Here is a 19,255-nt window from a genome sequence, read left to right on the forward strand (position 1 = left end):
TTTACAATATAAGACTTCATCAACTAACTTTGTATGTAAATTTATTACTTCAATCATTTCTAGTTTTTCTTTTAGAGCAATACTATATGTACTCAATTTGAGTACACAATTGTATATACACTTATATATGTGATTATATAATTGGATGTTACTTTATCTTTAATTCAAAATTACTCAATTATGTGACAACACATATAAGTATGTATATATTTGTGTATCTAAAATAGATACACGTAATTTTATTGTTTCTTTTATAGTCTGTGTTTTGAGGTATGTGTGTAAGATTGGATTCGATCTTGATCGAGTCTAAATAAGGTTATTCTCAAGATTAATGAGTCGAAGCTTGAGCTCATCTAACGAATCAAATTCAAATGTTTGAATCAGTCAAATTTGACTTGTTTGATTTGAGCTCAAATCAAATCCAATCTTGTATGTGTGAAATTGAAATGAGATAAACTAATAGAACCAGGGGCTTTTTAATTCTATTTTATATTCCATCACCGAGGAGTATCAATTTCACCTAAAAGAATAATTTCAAACATGTCCAACTTCTAACAAATCACACATGTAAATTACCATATGAGTTTATTATTTGATCCACACATGCACCTTCATAGCATGCATGCCACCTTTCCTGGTTGAGAGTTGGCTTTTTTTGTTGCTATCACAATAACAAAAATAATTTTCATATAAAAATAGAAATGAATTTTTTTTTACATTAACAATTAATTTTAGAGAAAATTTTGGTGTGATCAAAGTACCCGTAAGACTATGTACACTAACGAAAGTACTAATTTCTATTCAAATAATGAGATGTCATCATATAATTAAATATTATTTTATCTCCAATTTAAAATTTTTCAATCTTACAATAATATATGATTGTTAGTAAATAAAGAGCAATGTTAGGCATACTCACTTTTAAATATATATTTTATCTTTAATTCAAAGTTATCAAATCACTTGATAACACATATATATTATATAACTATTTATATTCTAAAAATATATACACATAATTTTATTTATAAATAATTTAGTCCTCCTTGATAGCACATAAATTAGTTCTTATTATTACTACACACAGTTTTACTGTTATAGGACTCTAGGAAAGTTCGTGAATCTTGATTGTGACACATAAGAATGTTTCCATGTGATGCTACCAAACACTTCAACCAAAGAAAGTGCAAATCTTGAATGAAACCAAACTTTGGTAACCCTAAAAACAAAAATGGAAACTTCCTAGAGCATAATTTAATGTCATCTCAGTGTCCCTAGTTAGACGTCCTAATATTAATTTTACGAGTAATGTTATATTCACTTATTTTGAGTACCCAATTAAATATGTAAATGATATATCACTCAATCATATGATATTATATTATCTAAATATCTAATTAAATATTTAAAATTAGGTATACATAGTTTTACGGTATGATTTCTTAATTATGTTGCAAATATTTAGTGTAACTTTGATGTCTTTCTTTTTTCTTCATTTATTTGCTTTTTTATTTCATGTGTGGATGAAGATGAGGAACAGCTTTCTTGCATAACATATGACCTTCAAGTTGTTAATTCATGGCTTGTTATAAGCTCTGTGCTACTTCTGTAGTCTAAGGAGTCTAAAATACCGTCCATAGTAATCCGAGGCAATATCAAAATTTATTGCCGCCAAGTTTTCATTGAATATAAATAAGTAATCTTATATATATATACTTTTAAATATACAATTAATCATACAGATGATGGGTTATCATATGATTGAATATTCTTTTATTCTTAATTTAAAATCACCTAATTATATGATTACATATTATCTATATACATAATTATATACTCAAAAGTATGTACATATAGTTTTATTAGAAGATAAATATATCGAGGTCTTTAAAATCCTCTATATGCATGCATTTGGCTAGTTTGCATAGATATACAAGAAGGTTTCTTAAAATGCTTAACGGTCTCAAGTAAATAATTGCAGATTTTAGGTTAAAAGAAGCTCTTGTAAATAACCTCGATCATTCTCACTAGGGATTGATTTCAGTCAAGCCAAGCTCAAATAAAGATTGGTTTAAGTTTAACTCAAATTTAGAAAGTCCAATTCAACTTAGCGATGAGTTTTCTAGATAAACTATTGAAAAGTATTAGAGAAAAAGAAGAAATGCCAGAAAGGAAATATAAAAAATGCAAAGTTGTCGAAATAGAAGAAATTCCGGTAACTTTCTCACATTCTGCTTGTTTAAGCAGAACACCGAGACCCAGTTCAATGGGTGGTGTGAAAAACACCTAAAAAATTATGCGTGGTTCTCACACCAAAGGGACCAGTGTGATATAGCGAACAAAAGATCTCAAAATGGTGGTTTGGCTAATCTAGACATTAATTTCACAGAGTATAGATAATGCCACAAACAACTCATAAACTTCGTGTAGTTATCCTATTACCAAGACCTGTGCGTCGCAGCCCACAAAATAACCCTCAAAATGCGATATTCAGATTTGTATGTTCTTCAACCGATTTAAGAACTTGCAGAAAAAAGGATTTGTTCAGATACTTAACTATTAATTGTCGATTCTTCCCTTTTGATAGTTTGTCAATTATATGGACAAATAATATAGATTATTCTTATTCTTTAATGTATAAATATATAGTCTAATATAAATATATTAAGTCAATAATTAAAAAATTTTTAATTATAAATAAAATAAATAATTATATTATTCAATCACTTGCATGCTATAATTCAAGTGATATCTTCAACTTTTCGTCTTGAAATGATCTATCATCATCTCAAATATTACCATATCATTTGATCAATAAATCTTCTATTACAGGCTTCCAGCTAGGTAAAATTTGTACCAAGCTTAAATAAGAGTTAGCTCGAATCTAAAAGAACCAGCTTAAGATCAACAAGCCGGATTCGAACTAACTGCTATGTTGCTGATTCTTACAAGCTGGATTCAAACTAATTGCAATGTTGTTGATTCTTACAAGTATTAGCTAAGATTTGAATTTCCTCGCGCTGTAATATGTGATCTTAAATAATACTACATATACAAAATCTAATACTAACAGATAATTAAATGTTACTTTATCTCTAATTCAAATTCATTAAATCACATAATAACATATCATCTTATTTGCAATATTAGCAACAACAATACAAAAATACTTCGGGTCTAAATGACTACGAATACAAACAAACTAAGATGCTAACTAGTTTGTTAGTTGATAACTAGTCAACACTTTTTAGACTATTTTCCTAACTAAAAGAATGCTTTTTCTTTATTAAATAACGAGTTGCTAGTATTTAAACCATAAAACAAATAAAAGAAGTGATCATACAGTTTTTGTATAGAAGGGTTTCCTCATATTGAACAATTTCTATAATTAAAACCAAAACTATCAATGCATCAACTAGTATTACTTTCAAGTACTTAAAAAATTTCAGTAAATTGTCCACAAGAGATTATGTTACCAGTATCACAATTGCTCACTCGTCTGAACATAGAGTAATGCCGATAAACACGGAAATCTAAGAGAAAAAAAATAATCAGCAACACTAGGTTAGAATCCTGTTTGGGAATTGAGGAAGGCAAGGAGTGATCAGAAAATAGGACTGCGTTTTTTCTTTTTTTTCTTAAAAAATTTGCATACCTTTTGTTTGAAAATTAATTTAGAAATAAAAATAAGCTCAAATTGGGTACTTTCAGACAAGGATTAAAGCAACTTACATTTGTTATAGCCCTACAACATACTCTGGATGTCAATTTCCATGAAGGAGCATGGATCCGGGATGTCGAAGTTACTCAAAACCTGAAAAACCAACTTCTATCAACTTCAAAAAATTGAAAAAAAAAAAATGATCTTCCTTTTCCAGTTGTAGTGAGTGAAATTATAACCAAAATAAATGACAAAAAATCATTTGGATAAAGAAATCATATCATGAGGCAATTCCTAGAATGAGGAAGCCATTGTAAATACCTCAGGGTGTACAATACCAAAAAAGCCAATGTGCTTCCCTTTGTAAATAATGCTGGCCTGCCTGCCCGGAAGAAACTCGGGCTCCTTCAGAACAATGAGACAGTCAATTGCATCATTATTAAACATACTCATACATAGCATGAAGATGACGCAGAGAAAATACTTACATCTGATTGTTTTATATAGTATGCAGTATCATTACCCGCTTCAAATCTAGTCCCTACAACCTCCATTATTCTGTCAACTAGGCAATGAATCAACTGCAACAACAAGGTTATAGGACGTCAAATTGTTTCAATATAGTAAGGGTAACTCAAAATAATTTATATCCAGTGTACAGGAAAAATGATTCCCTAACTTGATCTTCTGATTTGCAATTAGAAGCTACCACTTTGCTTATGCTTGCACATCTCAAAGCTCAGATTTAAGGTAATTCATTTTCTAACGAATTTTTAGAGATGATGATGCTAATTTCGGTTTATTTTTTTGAATACTTCAGGACATTTTTTTGAGTGCAGAACATAAATAAATAATTCATAATATTTCTAAAACTTGAACATGAAAAATCGTTGCCCATCTATGGCCACAATGATTTCCATTTTTCAGAGGTAAACCAAAGTAGACTCACAACTTACTAAACATTGGGCAAAATATTTAACATTTGTGAACCATATTTCTTCTAGACATCTAGACATGTTACATTGGTGAGCCAACCAGTTAGTGTGTTGGTTGGCATAACGAATAACAATGGTTATTGCACCAGTAATAACAAAATGTGTAACATTCACCCTAAATATGTACAGATTACACAGTAAAAATTTATGACATTCAATGAATCACAAACATGAATTATGGGAGCAAACAACATAAAGCAAAAGGAACGTTCAACACTAAACTTGATGATATAACAATAAAATTCTCTATACCAACGATGTTTATTAATTTGTACTAACAATGACAAGTAACAATATAATTAAGTAATTTTAAATTAAAAATAAAGCAACACTACACTATAGTGACATGCCATTGTTAGTACAAAATTAGTACTCATTGTTAATACACATAATTTTACTCATAATTTAAAGCAAATCAAGTTAAAGTTGAGCAGAATGCAAAGCGAAGTTTCTCGTGTTCAAAGGTAATTATTTTTTAATTTTATATATATACACACACTGAAAAACCATGTGCATTCTGCAATATGAACACCAAAACAAGGGAGAAAAAGATGTTCAAATTGCTAAGGAGGTATAAAACGGAAAGAACTCCTTTTTTCTTTTTTTCTGTCCTACAAAGAGAGGAAAACCCATCCACCAATTTCTCAACACCCCTTCTATTTTTCCTCCTCTTCTTTTCAGCCCCCAATTAAAATAATTCCCTTCTAATTCTTTCTTTCTTTTTTCTTGTGGGTTCTTTCTCTCTTTTTCCATTGATTTGAGCTTGTCCACTTAGTTTTATTTGCTCTTTTAATTATATTGTGCAAAAATAATTATAACTATGTAAACTCAGATAAAATTACATATAAATAACACATATAGCTCAAACTTAACACTAAAAATGCACATGAATGTGTATAAATTTCTATCCATCACTTGGCAACCTTTTTTTTCCTATCAGAATAAAGGGGACCAACTATGCTGCACATCTAAACATGTTTATCATAGGTTTAGCAACATAATACCTAAAAATATCTAACTCTAAAAGTCAAAAATAATTTTCTTTTAATATGCCAGATATCCTTTGGTGCATCCAGTAGAGTCATAATCAGGGACTATTGCCAGACCAAAATAGATAATAATACTTCTGAACAAAAAACACAAGAAGTTCAGATGTTTGCCGGAACAAAAATTATATTTACAGATCACTGCCAGGAAAATAAATTAATAAACAATCATAAAACTGCAACTTCGAGAAGTTGAAAGTCTCTGTAAGATAAGTGAGAAGATAGTACCTCAAATCCTGAGTTAGCACCACAGTATAGTGCTGCAAGATGGCGACAGTTTGATGCTCCAACATCTTTCTTATCATCCAGAAGTGCTACATCACCCACTTCAAAGATCTGAAACAAAAACCTAAATATCAAGAAAGCTTTCTTGTGCTAAAAAATGACAGGTGAAAAGCAGGTAGCATTATCCAATAAGTAATGAAGCACACAATATAAAACCAGGCTGCAAAATAATCCAAACACAAAAAAAATTATTTTAAAAATTGTTTAAAGAGTACATGATGATGCCTCTTCATAAGAGAGAACATCGGATATATTTCTACTGTAAAAACTTTGTATGCCACTAGCAACTGACCTTCCCTCAGTCAAAACCAATCATGTCCATACATCACAAAATTCCAACAATAAAAGAACAAATGTGCTACATAAAAACTGATTTTTTTTTACCTTAATAGGCTTTGCATGGTCTTTGTTGTGCCCAACAGTTTTCAATATACCAGGCATCAGAGTGGTCCTGACAACCTGACAAATTGGATGAAGCAGTCAAACTCCAAAAAATTATTAAAGAATGAATCTACCACTAACAAGCATGTACAGAATTGAAACTGATGAACCAAGTGACACAAATATAACTCTAAATTTTTAAGTGATTGAGTCACTAAAGATAAGTAAAAAGAGTGTAAAACATATGAGGGAGCAAGTGACAAGGGGAAAAAGCAAATCAAATTACTACAAGGATTTGAAGAAACATGAGTTGGAAGAAACCACTGATGGGTATATAAAGGGTTGAAAAAAGTGAAAGAAAACATTAAAGAAAGCACCTGCAAACTAGTATCATCTTATTGGATGGACAAGATTCTGTTTAGGATTATCTTAATTAGTACTGGCATAAACCAAATAGATAAGTTACACAATTAATTATTGTTGGTACTTTTATAACAGATCCCAACTTATCCACGTAATAGCTGCCAAATGCATATTCACTGTTTTACTAAAAAAATCCATTCGAAGAAATAAATAGCAGAAAAAGCCCAAGTAGTTAAGCTGATTAACTATGTAAATTATGTCCTTTTATCATTACATGATTTATGATATACATGTCTAGTTGAGTACATACCAAGACAAGTCAACAGATAATACAAACCTCAAAATCAGATGAGCGAGGATTTCCAATAATAACTGTTCTTTTGTCACTTTTTCGGTTTAACATAGAGGAAAGCTCTTTTGCAGAGCATAAAATCCATGTCAACACCTCTGTAAATCCATTCATTGCAATCTATAAGAAAATACAATAGAAAAATTAATCAAGAAAAGGTACTAGTGCTACGAAAAGATACAGCCTTACTATGAACTAAAGCATTCTCATTTCTGTACCTCCAATCTTAATAGATCACTGAACTCATTCAAGGATAGTGGCTTCACAGATTCATACTTTGCTGCTGGAATGTTATCATACCCGTAAGCAATTGCAACATCCTAAAATGAGAAAAATGTGCCTTGTCATAAACCCCACTAACTAAATCTCTTAAGATATTAAATATAATTATGTCTATCATTTTAATAAAGAGAAGTGGCATTTCTAGAAGTCATTGTGGAGTTCTTGTGAAAGAATCCTCTTTGGCATTAGGTAGGTTCATAGAAAGTTATTTTCTCCCTCTCTTTTTTTTAGGCTGTTGGACTGGTGCAGATAAAAAGTGTTTATAGAAATTATACATCAGATTCATGAAAATAGGTGCGAAACAAACATTGTGATTAGGAGTTTCAAAAGAGGGTATGGAAAGCAATATCAAGAATCTACAATATTTCTAAAACATTTTATAAAATGGTATTGATAAAGTTAATAGAATTTTATATTTTCTGGGATTTACAGCTGACAGATTCATTTGAGTGGAATTTTGAATTTGCCAAAAATTTAAAGGATCAGAAAGTCAATAAGACAGCATCTCCTCTATCTTGTATAGGAAATTGAATGTCACTATAATGTTCAATCTGTCTTGGTTAGTAGCTCAAGGAAAGATCAATGTGAATGGTGTGATTTAGTTTTGGTGGCCTGAAATTTCAGTCTCCAAACAACGTGTTGTGTACAAAGAGAGCTAAAAGCGTTAGCAATTTGTCTATTCACTACACAGCAGCTTTAAAGCTGCGGTTCAAGATTATTCCAGAGGCTGATATACATCAAATTACAACATTGATTTGATTCATTAAGAGGTAAGGAATACCGTATCATATGGAGATGCTATACATTGATTTGGATTAGCCGGATTGAATGAAATAAAAGAATATCTAAAGAAGCCAAGGGTGAGGATGAAGATGATGTGGAAAAATCTTTTGCTTCTTTGTAGGCTTTGTTTGAAAAAGCAATTTAAGAGAATTTCCTTTTTCTTTATATAAAGGAATTAGACTAGTCTTAATTTTCTCAATTCCAACATCCCAATTGAGGATAATATAGATGCAAAGTTTTTTTTTTTTTTTTTGTCAACTACTTAGTAGATTACTGATCAAAACTTTGTAAATTAAATTTATTTCAATCAATTTCTTTGTCTTAACCACAAAAAAAATTTACCTCCATAACATCACATGGATGCAGAACATCACTTCTCGTTGGTGGCACAAGGACGTTAATATGGCATTCATTATCACAAGATACAATCTTTTCAGCACGTAATTGCATTCTGTTCAACAAGCTAGTGACCTGAAGGAAAGGTAAAACATATAATAGTTACACAAAATATGTTGCAATCATTTGATAACTTGCATAGAATAAATTCAGGGTATGTCTACAATGCAAGATAATTGACCATAAATCTAATTATCAGGGGAGCAATAAAGCAAGCAAGGTTCAGATAACAGGCATGTAAAACTATTAAGGATCAGTAAAGAATGAATGACAGAATCATCATAGAGTACCATGTTAAGCTACCTTTTTCTTTTCAAAAAAATCCAATGTCAAGTCACCTCAAAGCATAGGAAGCAACCCAAAGTTTCCCTACTAACTCTAAATAAATTGTTCTTGAATATTGAAAAAGTCAGTGATTCAAATCAGCAACTTTTGACGATTAGGCCCTATGTGGTTAAATAATAATCTAATTAAAAAAATCACTTAGAAGGGATCAGCCATGCAAGCAGTGAAGATCACAGAATCAGAAATTGTTGCATTTTGCTATACATGTGAAAATCAGACGAAAGAAAAAGTCACCAAATTATGATCTCAAGCATATCATGTACTGAAAGACAACAACAGCCCTTGACCACGAGATTTAGCAATTCGTGAAACAACTGAGTGTAAGAAATGACAGAAAACAGGAACTAACCTCTTCTGCCCCCAAAGAGATCCCAATTGTACCATTGATATAAGATACTGGAACTTCCATACCAAAGACTGATAAATCAGGATAAACATATGACTTCCCATCAGCATATATCACTTCAACTGGTTCCACCTCATATTTTCTTTCACAATATTCAGAAAACATCGTTACCTAGGAGAACAAAGGAAACCAACCAATTATCACCTATCATTTGCTAAAATACTCAAATTGGTAAGCTAATCAAACTTGAGCTTGGCAACAGGTACCATTGTGTTCAAAACAATCTTGGCCTTCGTCAAATCAGTGGCTGTACATTCTATGAACACATTCTTAGTCTTTAGGGTGATTGCTGAATGAGCACCATTAATAATTGGAGGTAAAGACAGTACAGTTCTGTTGAGGCAAAAAGAATTATATAAGTAATATTATTAATATTTTTAAGAAACTTTGAAAGCTGTATGTATAAAATGGAGCCATACAGAAGAAAACAAGCAGTCCAAAAGGACAAGCAGAAGAGATAAATATGTTGAGAGAATACAAGAATCAACAAATAAAAACCTTATAATACAATGCATCCTCATTAAAAGCAATCATCTGAACTCAAAATCCTTTTAGTAATTTAAATTTGATTCAGAAAAATAGGATCAATCAGCAAAGGATCAATAGATAAACAGAATTTTATACTGCAAGTTCAAAACCACATAATGATAATCACACTATCATTATCAAATAAAAAGATCGTACCTTTTTTGGTCATACAAGACAGGGTATACTGGTGAGTTCTCAATTATGTGCAAATACTTTTTCAATTTCAAATCTGACTGTCAAATGTTGTCATGGTAAAACACATCAACATTAGAAACTACAGCTATCTCTAAGATATAAACTCTTAAAAAAAATTAAATAAAAGAAACATAATTCATGCACAAGAATATGCATAAAATTGGAGGATACTTGACAATCACATCTACCAAAGTGACTGGTGATTAGCTAAGATGCATAAAACTAATTACCCCAGACCTACACTGACTATTAGCCACCAGACTGAGTGTTAGATAAAATAGAACCATTTTTGTTAATTGATAGCAGAAATGGTATAGCATTTAGAACTTTAACAAAAGGATGTGGCTCAGTGTGCCAGACACAAATATAGGTGTCATGGGTTGATGTAATGCAAGGGTATAAAAAATAGAAATTTAAATACAAATCCCATCTTTCAGATGCAACACAGAAAATAATAACAGATGCTAGGACTAACTTTGTAAAATTCCATCAGCTCGTCCGCTCTGAAGTTCCTCGTCTAAATTACATAACAGAAAATATAAGAATCAGTTATAATATAACACGATATGTAAACCAAACTGAAAAGAATCAAATTTTGATTTCATGAGGCAGCATACACATACACTTCATACTCAAACATATATTGTTGGCTCAAATTAAATATCAAAATAATCAACGAATCACATTGCAAATAAAATCAGTTACCTGCTTCAGAGGCACAAAGCTTATATCAGAAGGTGGCAAAGCCTGAAAACAGAGAAATCTATGATGTCACTTTTTTTCTGTTCAGTGGCTTTTGTTGATAACTTATTGACAATAAATTAGAGAACACAAGTCCTTGGAAAGCAAAAAACTATAAGCATAATCAAACATACAGGATAATCAATGCTCAAATGGAAAATCAAGTTCAGATAAAAGATGACTCAGCAGACCAAAGGCCATCCATTATTTGCTTATTGAAAGTACAAGCATTCTCTCCCCACAAATGAAAGCCCAAAAGATTAACCGGATAAGGAAAACAATCCATTATATGAGAAATGCAAATAGAAGCACCACTATCCATACCAGAACTTAAATGGGAACATATGGTTAGATGACCATTTCATCACCTACTTGAAAACAAGGACAAAAATATAACAACTAAACCCCAAATCCAGGACTCCTGTAAGGAAAGGTGGATGTCCCTTAGTCACTAAATCCAATCACCTAATGAGAGAGAATCATTAGACCATAAATGTGCACTTCATCTAGTCCTAGTAATGACCAATATTATTTATTATTCTTAGCAAAGGAGTCACAAAAACAAGAATTACAGTCCATAAAGACTTCAAGATTAATTGAAAGGAGAGCTTTATTAGATCCTCATTTAGATTAAAATAATCATTTCTCCAAAAAAATGAAAAAGAGCATACATTGCAGAAGCAAAGCCTACCTCATATGTGAAAGGGCTTTCTAAAGCGTCCAGGTCATGAGTACCAATTGCGACCAGGGTTCTTCGCCTAAACCAAACAAAAATATGTGAGTATTTTATCTGAAACATATGGAATCTTAAAGCACAATTCAAATAAGTGAATTGATGATAAAACACCATCCAACAAATATTTTTTTTGGCCAATATAAAGCGTATAAATGTTCAACAACATTGAATTAAGTGACAAGAAAAAGGCAAATAACATTATCATAATAAAGAAAAAAATTTGTAACAAATCATAAACTTCACGGAAGGAATCATTATGAAGCTAGCATAGCAAAAGGCTCAGCCTCACAAAAAGTATTACAGGTGTGCCCATCAAGGATATAAGTTCTAATTCTAATTAAAACCCAAAAGAGAAAAAAAAAAAAAAGATTAAATCATACCAATGGTATATATAAATCAAACTTGCCATTCCCAACATCTCATCAAGAAGAATGTGCAACCCCGTATGTTCTTCAGCATACATGTTATCATTCAAAATTATAATGAATGTGACACACAGTCATTTCAATTTTGATTAACCAAACACAAGGGTCAAATAGACCTTAAAATTCTGCCAGGAAAATGGATATCAAAATCTAAAGACAACCCCTTCCATAGGAAATACCCACATTTTTTCTAACCACCCAGCCTAGACAAGTTGTCATAGGAGGCAACCTTATCACACTAAGATTTTAACATCGCAGATTCAGGATGTTAGAAAAAGAATAAGTTTATTCTTTTCGTAAGTGCCAAAAACAGTACAAAGTAAGACTATGTGATCATTTATGCCAGCATTTGTTAGCAGGTAGAAAAGGTTCTCCATCTCTACAGATTACCATCTTTCTAAATTTACAATGATATTAAATTTTATTATAAATGCTTCAAATTATAATAATTATTTAACTATCAATGCAACTGACTGGATACAGTTACATTCCAGAAAACAAAGAGCTCAAAATGCCATAATAATAAAAAGATTGTGCCACAATATATTACCGGCAAATATTCTGATGAAGCTTATCTTGAAGATCAATAAAGCTGTTATAACTCACTTCATTGAAGGACATGTTTCTTAAAACAGCACAGACAACAAAAGGCCGAATTGAAGATGTCTGCAAGAATTAAAAAAGGTTAAACTGAAATAAAAACATACCAACTCATCCAAAAGGAACAATCAATTATATATACCTCTGGTTTAACATGCATTTGAAGCATTGCCTTCTTGTCAATCTTAGCAACTGTGTATGTGGGCATTTCCTGCTGCTCGTTGAAAATGCGGAGAGATTGAGCAATCCCTTCAAGGCAGAGCAAATCATATCTGTGCATAATCATATATTACCAAATCATTGATGACCTCACTACTGTAAGGGATGAAATTTGCAGAGTGGGACTAAAGACTTTCTAATAGTCAATGTTATATTTTTTAACATGAAAGATAATAAGTGCCGAACATGGTTAACATTTTGTCAATATAGTAGCAAAGCAAATTCCAATCATAAAATGAAAGTCTCCAATGAATGCAAAACTTATTTTTATTTAAAAATTACATTAAATTGAAAGATACCTGTTGGCTGGGACTTCAATTTTGTAAATAACTTCTTCATCACCTTCTTCTTCTTCTTCTTCCTTATCCAAGTGCTTTTCTTTTCTAATTATTGCTTTTTCAGTTGTCTAACAAACAATTACAAGTTTAAGTCAATAATTTATATAATCTTATCAAAAAAAATTCACCAAAACTGAATGCCTTCACTACAATTAACACAAAACATTAAAAAAGAAAATTGAAGTAAATTAAATAGATTCAGTAGGACTCACCACATCATCAAGCTCAATGCCAAATTGAAAGCACAGATCCTCAAACTCTTTTTGGGCTGTGAAACGTGAGAATAAAATCAGTAAAAGAAACTGCAGTTTAAGTGAAAAAACAAAAGATGCATTATAAGATGTTGATTCAAGTGCAAATGTAGGTTAAGATAGTGCTCACTGTATTCTTTGCCTAGGGCGGCGAACAGACGATCCCTGCCCACACTTACAGTCGGCATTGCTGCTTCTCTAACCTTTTAATTCTCTCTGGAAATAAACAGCAACCAATAATGCATATTTTAAGAACCGTAAAAATTGAATTAACTCAATGCAGAGTCCAACAATTTCGAACACTTTTAACCGTTTTACTACTTATCATGATAGATTGGTAAAATAAATAAATAAACTATCATCGACTTAAAAGAAAAAAAGTGAAAAGTTAATTACTTGTGGCCGTAGACGGCAAGGAGGAGGTGGCAGCTCGACGGCCGGAGCAGCAACAACTGTCGACTCCAGCCAAAGACGTGAGGGCTTCGTTTAAATCTGATCGATTTTCCGTTTTCCGTAAGCGTTATGAATTAGGGTTTTGCTGTGTTTAGAGTCACTAGATTTGAAACGACATTTGTTTTCACCCTTAAGTTTGAGTAAATTTTCAATATATTCAGATCATTCTAAAGGTGACAAATCCACCCCTTTTTTTTTTTTTTTTTTTTTCAAATAAGAAGTAAGGGTCCAACTAACGATAAAATACAAAATCTAAAACAAAACATTCTCTTCTCAATATTAGAAGAATGTTTAACCGGACATCATAAATTGCAAAAAAATTAAACATTTTTCTTTCTAACATCCAATTCCTTTGAAATAAATTAAATAAAAATCCAAATGTAATATGATGCATATCATTACAATTGTTGATGGGTATACAGTTTAACGGTTGACCTAGAGTTAGTTTGACTTAGCGTGATCCATTTGATTATCCAGCTTAATGACTCATATTGGTTGAAAATGTAATCAGAATCAAACTAATCACCATGCCTCAATCAAATTAGTCTAACCAATCAATATGGTTCACGTTGAAGGCAAATATCGAAGCGAAAATCAAAAATCAAAATCATTATACTTTTGTATATGTATCTTTTAGAGAATGTTATGTCACTACTCAAACTCGAACTAAATTAAAATAGTCTATCATTTGTTTCTAATTTTAGCATTTTACCGATTTCACTATGCAAATTGTTGGAGATCATACATCAAAATTAAAGAGTTGATTTTGAACTAATTAAAAAGTGTGTTAAAATTAATAAAACAAATAATCACACTCAAATTTATATCAACAGTAAAGATAAACAAATCATAATTGTTATAATATCTCGTTATAATAAATATATTTTTATCTTATAATAATTACCACTGATATTTTTATTCATGAGAAAAATCTTAAAACAGATATTTATGGGTTATGCTCAAACCACTTACAAAGTCTAAGGGTACTGTCTCGCTTACTCACCAAAAAGTGAGACCTCTACCCACTGACCAAACAATAGAACTGTGTGTGTCACTCCTTATAAACGAAATGGATAACAATTTCAACATTTTTTTAATGAAATTGTGCCAGCTACTATACAATTGCAATAATTAAACTAGGCCAAGTTTCCAATTAATTCAACAAACATTTTGATGGCATATGTATCAATCAGGGATTGAAATGGACTGACAAGTAATTTGGGACTCAAGAGTGTCATGACTTGCTACACAAAGCCCATTATGAGCCACATTTATCTCATTGAAGGATACATAAACATGCATTTTGCAATAATCAATTTTATACTGAAATCAAAATTTCAGTGGTGGTTTAAAGGTAGAAGTGCTTGTTATTCTGAGTCAGAAACTTATTTTTATTGAAATATCATTACATTTGCAACATCTTACCAAGCAAAAGATACAAAAAGCTACCACAAGTATAACAAAGGATTAAAATGTAAATTAGAAGAGCTAGAGGTGGCATAGGTTAGGTCGAACCATACCAAGTTGATCCCAATGCAATCCATCAAACTTATATGTCATGTTAGGTCGAGATTTGTCACTTGGTGGGCCTTCGTGTTGGATTAGTCCAACAAAACTCAAGGTTTAGGACACAGTCCAAGACCCCTAAGATTGTTCCCCCATAGGTATTTTAGTGGGTTGTCCCTCGCGTTCTATGGGTGTGTCCATTAATTATAATTTTTTAATTTTAAATTAATATTTAAATTTTCATTATTTATAATTTTTTAACATTTTTAGTAGTTCTTGTTGATAGCCCAAGGCACAACCCACCGGTTTAGTATTTTTTTTTTCTTTGTTGTATAGGGTTAAACCCATTTGACATTTTTAAGATGATTCATGTTTGATTTCACACTTTTATTTTCTGTAAATCGATACGAGCACATAAATTAATACTTTCTATTATACTTGTATTAAAGTGAGAAGTTTTAATGATAGATTGTTAGATTAGCCTCAACATAACTTATTGGTCTGGTGGTCCAGCTCTAGCCAAAGAACAATTGTTCTTCATTTGGAATGTCTGCTCCTCTTGAAAATTGTCTTTTTCTACCAATTTATGCTGCATTGATCCAATCTCCAAGCTAAAATTCTGATTTTCTCATCAAACTTATTCACCTACCTACAAAGTTAAATATGACCAAACATTAGAGTTATGTTTAAAGTATAATGGCACAAAATCAAATCAAAACAAAGTTTGGGTCTTTGAAATATTTTAAAAAATTATAAATTATACAAGAAGTTAAAACTTATATATAAAATGGCATAGACCAGACAAGATAAGACAAGACAAGAAAAGTTGTGTGTTTGAAATTTCAAATGATGTGTTCAATCCAATTAGTCAAATGTACCCATCATATTGGACAAAATGTTTTAAATGACAATGTTCACTAAAAACATTAAATTCAATTTTTTGAAAGTAATAAAAACAATATATGACAAAATGTCAAACATCCACAAAGTCAAATTGATTTCACTTGTTAGAGATATCAAATGCCTTACGAAAAGATTTTCAAATTATTTTTATACCTTTCTAGATTTCACTTCAAAGATCAAATTGAAATTGTTTTAAGTTACAAGAATAAAATCCACTTAAAAAGAAGAATGATATCTAATAGGATTATATTTATGACAAATAAATACATGTATATAAAGGTTTTGGTGATCGGTTTTTGACCCAGAAGGGTGATTGAGTTTTGTCAAATAGTATTTCTCATAAAATAATATATGTAATTTTAAGGGTTGATACTATCTAAATTGACTTGATTTGAATAAATAAATCTTGGGTTAGAGCTTTTAATTCAAAAGTTTGACTTAAGATTATTTTATTTGTTTATCTGGTAATAATGTTTATTATGTCGTTAACATTGTTTATTTATTTGACAAATATGTTCACCTAATTAACATCTTTATTGTGAGATTATACATTAGTTTAAATAAGTTATATATCTCGAGTTAGACATTATGGATGTAATATGAGCTTGAGCTGGTTACAAACTCAGGTTGATTCGGAAAATATCCAACCCTATGTAACTAGCTATGTGTTTTAACAATACTAATTCGTATCATGATTTTTCACTTGTGATTCATCAATTCTCTTCTAACCACCTGTTAAGTCCCAAACAAATCACAAACATACATATACATCTTTGGCTTTTGCCAAGAAGCCATACCTTGGTTTGACAATTTGTGTATGTCTCTTCTATTCCCCAATGTCTTTTGTGGGCTACCCTTGGTCCTCCTCCCAGGAGACTATTATACACAAAATCTCTCTTTCTCACTGTCTCACACCATTGCCTTTTATTTTTATCATTATTTTGTGTATTTACACAGCTATAACAACAGTTCCCCATTCAGAAAGCCACCTCGATTCACCGCAAAAGTCTCTTACTGCAATCTCCACCACCACTCTCTCCTTTTCTCTTTCATCTCTCAATCTCTCTCTCTCTCTCTCTCATTTGAATATCCTTTTCATAAACCCTAAAGCAAAATATTATTCCCTTCTTAATGAACTCTCAGCTCTCTCTCTCAAACCTTAGAGCTTCATGCATGTTGATCCTCACTTAAAAATTTATACATATTTTGCCTGCATGGCTACCATGATCTCCTCCTCCTCCTCCTCCTCCTTCTTCTTCTTCTTCTTCCTCGTTTTCTTTTACTCCACTTTAGCCACTGCAGAAATAAATCACTTCAATGATAATCTCCCAAATGTTTTCACATCAAAAGCAGAAGAAGTAGCTTTGAGGAGAAGAAGCTCACCATTTTTTCATTCAAGAAAACAAGGCATGGAGAAAGAGTTCAATACAAAGACAAACACTCCTTCTTCTTCTTCTTCTTCACCATCGCCAAAACAAGAAAGGATGATGTTCAATGCAAGTGCCCATGAAGTTCCCAGTGGTCCAAATCCAATTTCAAATAGGTAAATTTATAAATTAAAAAACTCATATATTGGATTATTATCATATTTTCTATCTTGTGTATAATTGTTCCAGATCATCTTCTTAAATTATTATACAAATTTCTGCTACTATTAAGCAACATTGTTGTAAGATCACTACAGTTTATTCATATTATTATTTTTCTAATGAGAAGAAACTTACCGTCCAATCATTAAATTATTAAGCATGTTTATGAGATTCTAGTAATCATCCTTCTGGCTCTCTATGAATATTTTCTCATGATTATGGCACATGTATTCTTCTTCTTCTTTTTTTTTTAAATTTCTCTTTTTGAAGTTGATGCTGTAAATTTGATTTTAAGTACTTATTATTATTGTTAAAAAAAAAAAAAAGAGAGAGAGATGAAAGATCGGAAAGCCTAAATTAGAATGTTAGGCAAGAAGATTATTTACCATTTTTAAGGTCAAAATTAAAGAGAAATGATAACTTGTACCCTTGAAAGAACTAAATAGTTTTTTTTTTTTTTTTTTTTGTTTTTACTTTGCAATGAACATATAAAATAATTTAAGATTTTTATCTATAATTTAAATAGACATATCTAGTTAAATTTTCATTGATTCGAGATTTTAATAAGTTTTCTAATAACCGGATTATATACCACCGGGAGTGATACTTCATATACTTATTGATATGAATATTTATGAGTTGATGTGTCATTATATGATTGAATAATTTTAAATTAGATATAAAATAAACAATTAGATCATTTAATCACATGATAACACATTAACCTTAATATTTATACGTATGTACATATAACATAATCTACTTTATCATCCTTTTGATTGTTCCTTGTTAATGTATGTGGTCTAACTCTTTGATAAAACTTAAAAATAACATCGAAACATTCGTTATTCATATAACTTGGTAAAACAAAGTTATATGCACGTAGTTTTGAATATTTAATTAGTTATCTAAATGATAAATCGTTATATGATTAAATGTTATTTTATTCTTAATTAAAAATAATTTAATCACATGATTACGTATCATCTAAATACTTAATTAAATATTTAAAAATATGGTGTATAGTTTTATGGGTTAATAACATAATACAATGTTATCCTTCTCGGTGATTATTAAATTATGTACATTCTTAAGAAATTACATGGAGAAATCTCATGTTCACGAGAGCACAAAATATTACCCAAATAACGCAACATTGACATATTCAAATTATAAACTTTTTCTCTGATTATGGTCATAGATAAATAAAAAGAAGAGAGAGAGACACAATGATGCAAAATTGTATGTGGTTTGGGGGCCTTTGTTGTAGACGAGACTGAAATACAATAATGAAAAGGGTAAAGAGGTCCATAGAATTTCGTGTAAAGTCACACAGACTTTCTGGCATCTCACAGTGGCGTTGAAGGGTCCTTTTCTTACCAAAATAACCCTTGTTCTCTTGTGATAATTACCTTAACAAATATTCAGTCCTTCTTCTTTCAAAAGCCCAATCACCCTTTAAAAGGCCCCTTCATGTCT

At 30.9% G+C, this 19,255-nt stretch overlaps 1 protein-coding gene across 1 annotated transcript; it reads right to left on the reverse strand.

The window, feature by feature from the left end:
- Window positions 1–3,388: 3,388 nt before the first annotated feature.
- On the reverse strand, window positions 3,389–13,882 carry LOC123226837 (phenylalanine--tRNA ligase beta subunit, cytoplasmic-like). Its single transcript, XM_044651350.1, has 21 exons — window positions 13,722–13,882; window positions 13,456–13,541; window positions 13,287–13,342; window positions 13,036–13,142; window positions 12,660–12,789; window positions 12,468–12,583; window positions 11,448–11,514; window positions 10,721–10,762; window positions 10,491–10,532; window positions 9,977–10,053; window positions 9,499–9,625; window positions 9,236–9,403; window positions 8,488–8,616; window positions 7,299–7,400; window positions 7,069–7,200; window positions 6,372–6,446; window positions 5,931–6,038; window positions 4,150–4,242; window positions 3,983–4,066; window positions 3,733–3,814; window positions 3,389–3,533 (listed from the first exon to the last, which is right to left on the reverse strand). The coding sequence occupies exons 2-20, from the start codon at window positions 13,511–13,513 to the stop codon at window positions 3,746–3,748; spliced, it is 1,782 nt and encodes a 593-aa protein (XP_044507285.1). The 5' UTR covers window positions 13,514–13,541; window positions 13,722–13,882; the 3' UTR covers window positions 3,389–3,533; window positions 3,733–3,745.
- Window positions 13,883–19,255: the final 5,373 nt, after the last annotated feature.

The sequence above is a fragment of the Mangifera indica genome, chromosome 10 (assembly GCF_011075055.1).
Source record: "Mangifera indica cultivar Alphonso chromosome 10, CATAS_Mindica_2.1, whole genome shotgun sequence".
In the NCBI taxonomy this organism is placed as follows: Eukaryota; Viridiplantae; Streptophyta; class Magnoliopsida; order Sapindales; family Anacardiaceae; genus Mangifera; species Mangifera indica.